Source organism: Miscanthus floridulus, chromosome 1, assembly GCF_019320115.1.
Source record: "Miscanthus floridulus cultivar M001 chromosome 1, ASM1932011v1, whole genome shotgun sequence".
Lineage (NCBI taxonomy): Eukaryota > Viridiplantae > Streptophyta > Magnoliopsida > Poales > Poaceae > Miscanthus > Miscanthus floridulus.
In genome coordinates, this window is record NC_089580.1 from 117,837,223 (window position 1) to 117,846,266 (window position 9,044).

The window sequence follows — 9,044 nt, forward strand, 5'->3', positions numbered from 1 at the left end:
TCTTTCTCCTCTTTCCAATGTCATTGCCACTCTCATCACCGCCGCCGTCGGTCTAGCCTTTTGTCCTACATTTATCTCTTTTTTTTACGTCCATCAGAATCCTGGCCCAAGACCCAAAACCTCGAACCTTAGCCTTGTCATAGGTGTTGTCAAGGTTGGAAGAGACAGCCTTGCTGCTCAAACCGGACAGATCAAAGATTGATTTGGGCATAAATCAGGCAGAAGAGGAATTGAGTATTGAATGTCACCAAAACACTTGAATTATCTTGTGGATTCCTGTTTCCAATGATCGGAGTGAGATACTTGTTGGACTGCTATGTGAAGAGAGCTGGAGATGAGAAGCCGAGTCAACTAACTTTTGGGTCATCAATCCACCCCACACTAACAACTCAACTTCTCCGGGTCATCTCCACACTAACCCAACTTTTGAGTCATCGATCCACCCCATACTAACAGTCCAACTTCTCCGGGTCATAATTCCACATCCACGGTAACCTAGCTTTGTCCGTCACCAAGTCAAAACCAACTTGTTCGGGTCATCAATCCAACCTACATTGACCTAGCTTTTGCCCATCCTAACAATCCAACTTTTTTGGGTCATCAATCCACCTCCACAATGACCTAGCTTTGCTTGTCACCAAGTCAAACCCAATTTCTCTGGGTCATCAATCCACCCCACACTAATCTATTTTTGCTCACCCTAACTTCTTCAAATCACCAACCCACCCCCACGCTAACCTAGCTTTGACAGGGCATCAATCGATCTCCCACCCCCATAGTAACCTAGCTTTGTTGAAGTATCACTATGACGTCCTCGCCCTTGCTCTGTCCAACCGTCTTCCTCTATTTCCTGATTCACAGTCTTGTCTCATCGCTCCTTTCACTTGCTATTACTGTCAGTTTAGTATTTTGTCCTATATTTTACCATATTTTGCCCTATATTTTACCATACTTTTCTAAGCCTATCTGAATCATCGCTAGAGAGTAGAGACCTCAAGCCTCTAACACTAACCTTCTCAGAGCCGTCGCCGGGTTGAAGGAGATAACCTTGTTACATGAATAGGACGGATAAAGAGGTTGATTTGGACATGAACCGTCGGATAGAGATGTTGAGTTTTTGATGTCCCAAAAAAATGCTCGAATTCTCGTTAGAATTGCCGTTTTCTTATGATCGGAGTGAAATAGTTGCCAGGCCGTAGAAGAGTTCAGACGCAGAATCAATCAATCTGCTGTTCTCCATTTGACTGACGGATTTGCTCGCCCAGCTGCAGACCGGCCGGGAGGGCAACACCGACGGCAAAATCCACTGAACACGTACTCCTACGTAGCCTAACAGCAGGCAGACGTGCCCGGCTCTCCCTCGCTGGTCCCTTCCGCAGGGGCGGGCAGCCGCAGCCCGCAACTACCTACCTACCCACACACGCGACTCACGCACTCACACGCAGCCGCTCCTCAAATCGCAGGCGGACCCAGACGAGACGTGCCAAGAACCTCGAGCAGGCCTTGACCGTGTACGCTCGAGTGCTCAACGCAAACGAACACGAAGCCCTCCTGCTCGAATGGCTTCCCATCCTCCTCCAGCGGAGCCGTCTTCTGACTCCAACAAGGTATGGATGGACGGGCACGCCCTCCTCGCCTTTGGGCTCCAGCAATTAACTACTTCGATTATCGCTTTCGTTCTGTTTTAGCATCTTCAGCTTTCCATCTTCTTTCTACTGATTGATTCATGCCCCCGTCGTCCTCGATTGTGCTTGCGCCAGCAGGGGCAGAGCGAGCAGGAGGAGATCCACGTCTCATCCGGCGGCGTTCAGGCTTACACCGACGACGACGACTGCGAGAGCAGGCGCCCCTTGCTGCTCAGGGCTCCCGCCTCCGTCGAGTGCTACTCCGTCTCCGCCGCCGTCTTCCCGTGAGTCTAATAAGCACCCCTCTCCACTTCCATTCTTCTCTTGTACTCTACCTGCTACAGTACCTTTCACGATTCCTATCCTGCGCTCACCAACATTCAGGCCGTGCCCCAAATCTTGCTCTCGAAATTGTGCTTCGTCTCTCCATGGAATGGATTACAGCTTCCTCTCGAGCCTCTCGCCCAAAAGTCTCTGCTCTGCCTTTTACTGCACAAATTTCGTACAGTTTCAGCTCCTTCTTGGCATTTCACCTAACAGATTCAATGCCTGACAACCAACTTTCAGGCAACCGGAATGGTTGCCACAGTTTTCATTAAAAAAAAGAATAACTTTGTGCACTGCACACATGTACAGTTTACCTTACCAAAGTCTTCCCCTGTCTGTTGAATTTGTTGCAGGTTTTTCTTTCCAGCTTTGGGAGGCCTTCTCTATGGCTATGACATTGGGGCAACATCCGGTGCAACCATATCACTCAAGGTATCTGTTAGAGTACGTCATGAGCCTATTGGGCCTGGGCTGGCGGTATAGCCCGCTAGTGTTAGGGTTAATTAGAGATAAGGGTCGCTTGCTTAAGGGTCAAGTAAGTCTTGCTTGGGAGTCAAGTAAACCTCTCTATATAAGGAGAGGAGATGTATTCATTTAATCAAGTAAGAATTAAGAAGGAAATCTCTTCCCTCTTGCTTGGCCGTGGGCAAGGCCCCCGGTCGGCCTCCCGCCTCCCTCGCAGCCCCAACCGCCACAATTATGGTTGCGAATAGTACCCGCTTTACTGTAGCCCCGCCGGTACTGTAGCCCCGCCAGACGCTGCCTCTCCCTCAGCTCTCTCCCTCTCAATCCTAGCAGCCACATAACAATCTGGTATCAGAGATCTCTGGTTCGATCATGTTCAGCCCTTTACCAAGTTCTTCCCACCTACCGCCGCCGCACACCCACCCGCCGCCACCAGCGTCTTCGTCGGCGCTGCTGCCCCACACAGTGGGCGCGCCGGCATTGGGCGCGCTGGCGTCCTCAGGGGCGCTTGCGCCCTCTACCCCGGCGCCGTCCGCCCTCGTCCTCACCCCAGAGCAGATGACGGCCGCAATCCTAGAATTAGGGCAGGTCGTGGCGGGCATCAGGGCCTTCCTCGTCGGGCCCTATGCGCCGCCGCCACAATCGGCTGCGACCACCCTGCCAGCGGTGCTGCCGTATGGGATGCCCTACTCCAGCACGACGGACGTTCCCATCCATCTCCTCCGGATGCCGCCTTCCCCATCGCCGATCCCATCTTATGCCCTGGCCCCGACGGTAGGGCCGGTGTATACGATGGCAACGTTTTCGACGACCACGACGTTGGCTGCCCCAGCCCCTACCACAGGCGCCATGATCCACTACGGTGGGGCGGTACAACAACCCTCCTACACCGAGGGGTTTTTCTATGGAGGCGTTGATGGCCCTCTACTCTACGGCGGCAACATGCAGCCCCACCACGACGCCTCGTCATCCGCAGCCTTTGCTCCAGAACCAGCCGCTCCGGGTGTTAGCTACGGCGCTCACCCTCCGCGCTTCTACAAGTTGGAGTTCCCGATGCCAGGTTCCGATGAGCCACTGCCGGATCCCTTCACGGGGAAGATGCTTACCTGCCAGGTGTCGGCTGCGGTGCGGGTGCAGGCTGCTACGCGCGGCCTCCTAGCACGTCGGCGGGTGCGGGAGATGCGCGATCTGTAGCTGATTCAGCCCTGCACCCCTTCGCAACTCCTCCACGTTGCGCTTCGCTGCGCGGAGGACCTCGATCTCGTCCGTTGCGTCGGGGATCTCGGGCATGTGGTTTCCCCCACGGGCGGTGGAGATGCTATTTTCCCTACGGGCGGCGGTTGGGGAGGCGCATCCCTCTACCTCGTTCTCCATCGAAAGCCCTCCGCTCTTCTCTGTGCGGTGCAGACCAGCAGTTGTCTGGCGGGGAGAAGGCGTGGGGTCACCAGCGAGAGCGCACCGCGTAGCGCTGTCGCATTCTGCCACTGGCCGCCGCGAGGGTGCCTCCGCTGGTCGCTGTTGCGACCACTTACAGGTGGCCATACACATGCACCTTCGTCTAGATGGTGTCCATGGGATCCAGGAGGCTGTACACATGCAGGTTTGGCGTGCGGATGGTGTCCACCTTATGTTCAGGAGTAAAAAATAAAGAGTCCCAGTCCATTTCAGGTTGAGAATAATAAAATAAGTCAAGATGTAAAAGGCTTGTTTTTAGGTGTTAGGAGTCGAGTCAGCGTTATAAGTTCGTTAGGTTGCAGCTCGAGGACGAGCTACATGTCCAGGTGGGGTGTAATGTTAGAGTACGTCATGAGCCTATTGGGCCTGGGCTGGCGGTATAGCCCGCTAGTGTTAGGGTTAATTAGAGATAAGGGTCGCTTGCTTAAGGGTCAAGTAAGTCTTGCTTAGGAGTCAAGTAAACCTCTCTATATAAGGAGAGGAGATGTATTAATTTAATCAAACAAGAATTAAGAAGGAAATCCCTTCCCTTTTGCTTGGCCGTGGGCAAGGCCCCCGGCCGGCCTCCCGCCTCCCTCACATCCCCAGCCACCACAATTATGGTCGCGAACAGTAGCCGCTTTATTGTAGCACCGCCGGTACTGTAGCCCCGCCAGACGCTGCCTCTCCCTCAGCTCTCTCCCTCTCAATCCTAGCAGCCACATAACAGTATCACACTAGTGCTAATCTTGTTATTTCTTGCTTCTAAAAAATGCCGCATTAGGACTTGCACGTCAGTTCGGTCAATATTACTAATTTGACTGTCGTCAAATCTATTTTGCAGTCATCGACATTCAGTGGTACTACTTGGTACAATTTGTCATCTGTGCAAACTGGCCTTGTGGTAATGCTTTACTCTGCGTCAAAAACTATTTCAGCAAGGTTGGGTTCACTAACTGGTGTCCTGTTGCTGAATGATGTAATCACCCAATATGCCTGATGCAGGTCAGTGGCTCACTGTATGGTGCTTTGATCGGCTCTGTCTTGGCATATACAATTGCAGACTTTTTAGGTATCACTATCACCCCTCTTCTTTTTCCATGCTACTGATGATCTACGGCGCAATTTAGTCTGGCCGTCTCATTATTATTTATCCCAACTACCTTGCACAGGACGACGCAAAGAGCTTATCCTCGCTTCTATCTCATATTTGATTGGAGTCCTGACGACAGCAGTAGCACCCAACTTCGCTATCATGGTGGTTGGCCGCTTTTTATATGGCATAGGAATTGGATTGGTAATGGAATCTCTTGTCATAGTTGACACTGCACATTGCCTAGCATATGACCACACACATTTCTTTATGAGGCCTTATGCTTATGTTTTGTTTTGGGGGAAAAACAAAGATATGATGCTTATGTAAGCTGCTTTCATCAGGCTATGCATGCTGCTCCAATGTATATTGCAGAGACAGCACCGAGTCAAATAAGAGGCATGCTCATTTCTCTAAAGGAGTTCTTTATTGTTCTTGGGATGCTTGTAAGTGTATACTATTTTTTCTTTTCTTTATCACCCCTTCAGCAATCTTTCGGTCTTCTTATTTACTTGTATTTTTGCAGCTTGGTTATATAGCAGGAAATCTCTATGTTGAAGTGGTTTGTGGTTGGCGTTACATGTATGCCTCCAGCACACCATTATGTCTCATAATGGGAGCTGGAATGTGCTGGTTACCCTCATCACCTAGGTGGCTCTTGTTATGTGCCATACAAGGGAAGGGAAATCTGCCAGAGACAAAAGAAAATGCAACCTGGTGCTTATGTCGATTGAGGGGTCAAGCTTCACCTGATTTGGTCTCAGAGCAGATTGACTTGATTCTGGAGGAACTTTCGTATGTTGATCAAGAGAAGCAAGCTAGCTTTGGTGAGATCTTTCAAGGAAAATGTCTTAAAGCAATGATAATTGGATGTGGTTTGGTGTTCTTTCAGCAGGTGATCTCTTATATCTTTAATTTGGAATATATTCCTGTGCTTTTACTAACACAGGGCGTTCTTTTCTGAAAAATAAATGTTATGGTCTTTCATCTGATCCCTGGCTTATGTGTATATGTAGGTCACTGGTCAACCTAGCGTGCTATACTATGCTGCTACGATCTTTCAGGTACTGACATACTGTTGATTTCCTATATGGAGTTATCCAGTTCAAGCATGTTTGGGTATTATAGAAACCCACTTGTGTTAGGACTTACTGTGATGAATTCCAGTGTAGGGGTTCAGGGCTTCAAAACACTATCAATCTAACTTTCAGGGTGGAAATAATTGTCAAACTTGTCTGGGCAACTTGCGATTAGTACTTTTTAGACCCCACATTATTCTCTTGAGTTCCTGTATCACTCATATCTATCATTTGTTTGCAAGCAGAGTGCTGGATTTTCTGGGGCATCTGATGCCACTCGTGTGTCAATTCTTCTTGGCTTACTGAAGGTACATGTGAATACTTTTGCATATGCTTTATTGAAATTTAACCTGAGTATTTTACTATTTTAATATGATTTTTTTATGCCCCTGAAAAGGCCTTTTGCAATGCAATCTATAATTACATTACAGAATTACATTTGAGAGGAAGCATATATTGTTTTTAATCTCGGTCCAAACTGTCTTCCTTTGCAAGGTTCCATGCATCCTTACTCAATACTCAGTAATGACGTTATAGTTTCCATACTGCAGCTAATCATGACCGGAGTAGCAGTCCTTGTGGTTGACAGACTTGGCAGAAGACCATTACTTATTGGAGGTGTCAGTGGAATCGTAAGTCTGCCTCAAGTTGTTTAGCCTTTTAGCGGAAGACAAATGTCTTGATGGGTTTTCCTATGGTTACTGATTACCTGTTGATTCTACAATCTGCAGACTGTTGCCTTATTTTTGCTGTCCTCCTACTACACTTTACTGAAAGATGCCTCCTATGTGGCTGTAATAGCACTTCTACTATATGTTGGTTGTTATCAGGTACTTTCCCCCCTTGTACAATAGCCATCTTACCTTGTTTGAGAACTCCAACGAGGATTATTGTGACTTCTATCAGCTGGAGCATTATTATTTCTGAAATAGGAGTAGAATGGATTGCCTTGCACCAAAGTTTCAGTAGTTGGCTTCTGCTTCAAATCTGTGAGTTCATATGTGACAACCTAACCTATCTGACAAAGAGAACTTTCTCTGCAGCTCTCATTTGGTCCTATTGGCTGGCTTATGATCTCAGAGGTTTTCCCGCTGAGGCTGCGAGGGCGTGGACTGGGTGTTGCTGTTCTTGTGAATTTTGCGTCTAACGCTCTGGTCACCTTTGCTTTCTCTCCACTGGAGGTACGAGCCTACCCTGTCCTTCTGTTTTTGTCGCCAAGAGTGTTGCTATGAATTCATGTCATGTACAATATATGTGCAATCTGATGCCTGTTGATGATAACTGTGTGTATGCATGGTGTCGTAGGATTTGATTGGAACGGGGGTGCTCTTCTCTGGATTCGGGGTGATTGCTGTGGCATCTCTTGTATTCGTATTCTGGATCGTCCCTGAGACAAAAGGACTCACCCTGGAAGAGATTGAAGCGAGTCTGTAGTTGTAGTCTGCTGCCGTAGTTAGCTTATTCCTATAAATGTTCTACAAGCTGTTGTAGCAATAATACTTCTTTCTTTCCCGGTATAAACCGAGACGGTAGGTTGCTGCAAGCCTGCAATATTAATCGATGGGGCAATGCATTGGTACTGTAGACTGTAGAGCCAGCGCATTCAGCATTCAGCCATCTTGACAGTTGGTTGTAGAATGGGTTTACGACCTGTTTGTTTAGGCCTTTGCTTTTCAAAAGCTGGGCTTCCGTGGGCTGCTTGTAAAAGCCAGCTTTTGAAAGTTTTCAGAAGTTGGCTTTTGAACAAATGAAATGCACAGACGACATCCCACAGAATCCAGAAAATAATGGCTGGCTGCGTGCAAAATTTTTGCAGAGGCTGAAATAAAATTTCCTTTTTTCTAAAAAATTGAGGTATTATTATGATTTTGCCAAAATGACTGCCATTCAATCAATATGTCAAGCTTAGTACTGATAAAAAAAACAAAATTGAGTCTTTGAAACATCTATACTCTTCTAATTTATTGACATATTTTGATGATTTTTCACAATATCATCGTCAAATATCAATTTGGTAATAACATGCTTAACATAATGACATACTCCATCTAGCATCATAAGATGTGCACGTGTTTCAAAATTCAAGTTTTTATTATCTTTGACCAAAGTGGCCAGGCGGGTGCGAGCAAAAAGCCACCGCGGGCCGGGCAACCAAACACATCCATACTACTAGAAAAGGCCGTCCAGACCTGTTCGTTTAGTTGAAATTTGGCTTATATTAATATTTATACTGATTTATTATAAGAGAAAAATATTGTTCGTTCGCTGAAAAGTACTGCTGAAGTAGTACAGCAGAATAGAGCCTATATACTACAACAGTTGGTCTTGTTTAGATGCATTTGTCATGGCAAAACAATAGCCGTAACTTTTGGCTGCTGAACTTTAGCCTCCATGGTTCTGTGGTTGTGTATTGCCTCGGCGCTCGTGATTTGTTGCTTTTGCACGCTGAAACATGCGAGCGAAACATGGTGCTAACCAGCTGCCCTCTCATCGGTTGGTCAGCATTCATTACACTGAAACTGGATGGCCGGCCCCTACTCTTTTCCCACTTCATTCCTGTCCATTATCATCAGGTTTGTCTTCCAGGAGTCTTCCATCATTGTGCATCTTCTTACCTAGCAGCTGGCCGGCAATCTGAGGCACCGACAATTTTACATATTTATCATTATAATGATCTTCTCATCCTTAAAATGAAAATTACAAATTTACCGGATACCATAAGAGAAGTTTTAACATCCGTTTTATCACTTTTACGCATGACACGTTGGTGCTCAGTCAGATTGGGCATATAAAATGTCGATGCTGCCCTGATGACTGACGTGCTCCTCTCTCTTCCTCTCTAAGAGCCGGGTCCTGCAGCTCCCTCTCACTGCTTAGATGGGCCTCTCTCGTCAACTTCGTCTAACACCTCCAGCACACGAAGAAACTTCTCGCAGGGTGCGGAGTTGGACGAGCTCGCCCGCGGCCACGCTCGCGCCGCTATCGAACATGTATTTGTTGCCGCAGATGGCCTCCTGGGAG

At 47.7% G+C, this 9,044-nt stretch overlaps 1 protein-coding gene across 2 annotated transcripts; it reads left to right on the plus strand.

The window, feature by feature from the left end:
* The first annotated feature begins 1,384 nt into the window (after positions 1 to 1,384).
* Positions 1,385 to 7,602, plus strand: LOC136491696 (D-xylose-proton symporter-like 2). Of its 2 annotated transcripts, none has more exons than XM_066487959.1 (14): positions 1,385 to 1,607; positions 1,761 to 1,909; positions 2,306 to 2,384; positions 4,696 to 4,755; positions 4,857 to 4,923; positions 5,024 to 5,148; positions 5,289 to 5,390; positions 5,471 to 5,839; positions 5,961 to 6,008; positions 6,269 to 6,331; positions 6,575 to 6,655; positions 6,755 to 6,853; positions 7,067 to 7,204; positions 7,329 to 7,602. In XM_066487959.1, the coding sequence occupies exons 1-14, from the start codon at positions 1,560 to 1,562 to the stop codon at positions 7,455 to 7,457; spliced, it is 1,557 nt and encodes a 518-aa protein (XP_066344056.1). In that variant the 5' UTR covers positions 1,385 to 1,559; the 3' UTR covers positions 7,458 to 7,602. The 2 variants fall into 2 exon arrangements, with proteins under 2 accessions (XP_066344056.1, XP_066344060.1); XM_066487963.1 differs by having other exon boundaries at positions 1,386 to 1,607; positions 1,764 to 1,909.
* The last annotated feature ends 1,442 nt before the right edge of the window (positions 7,603 to 9,044 follow it).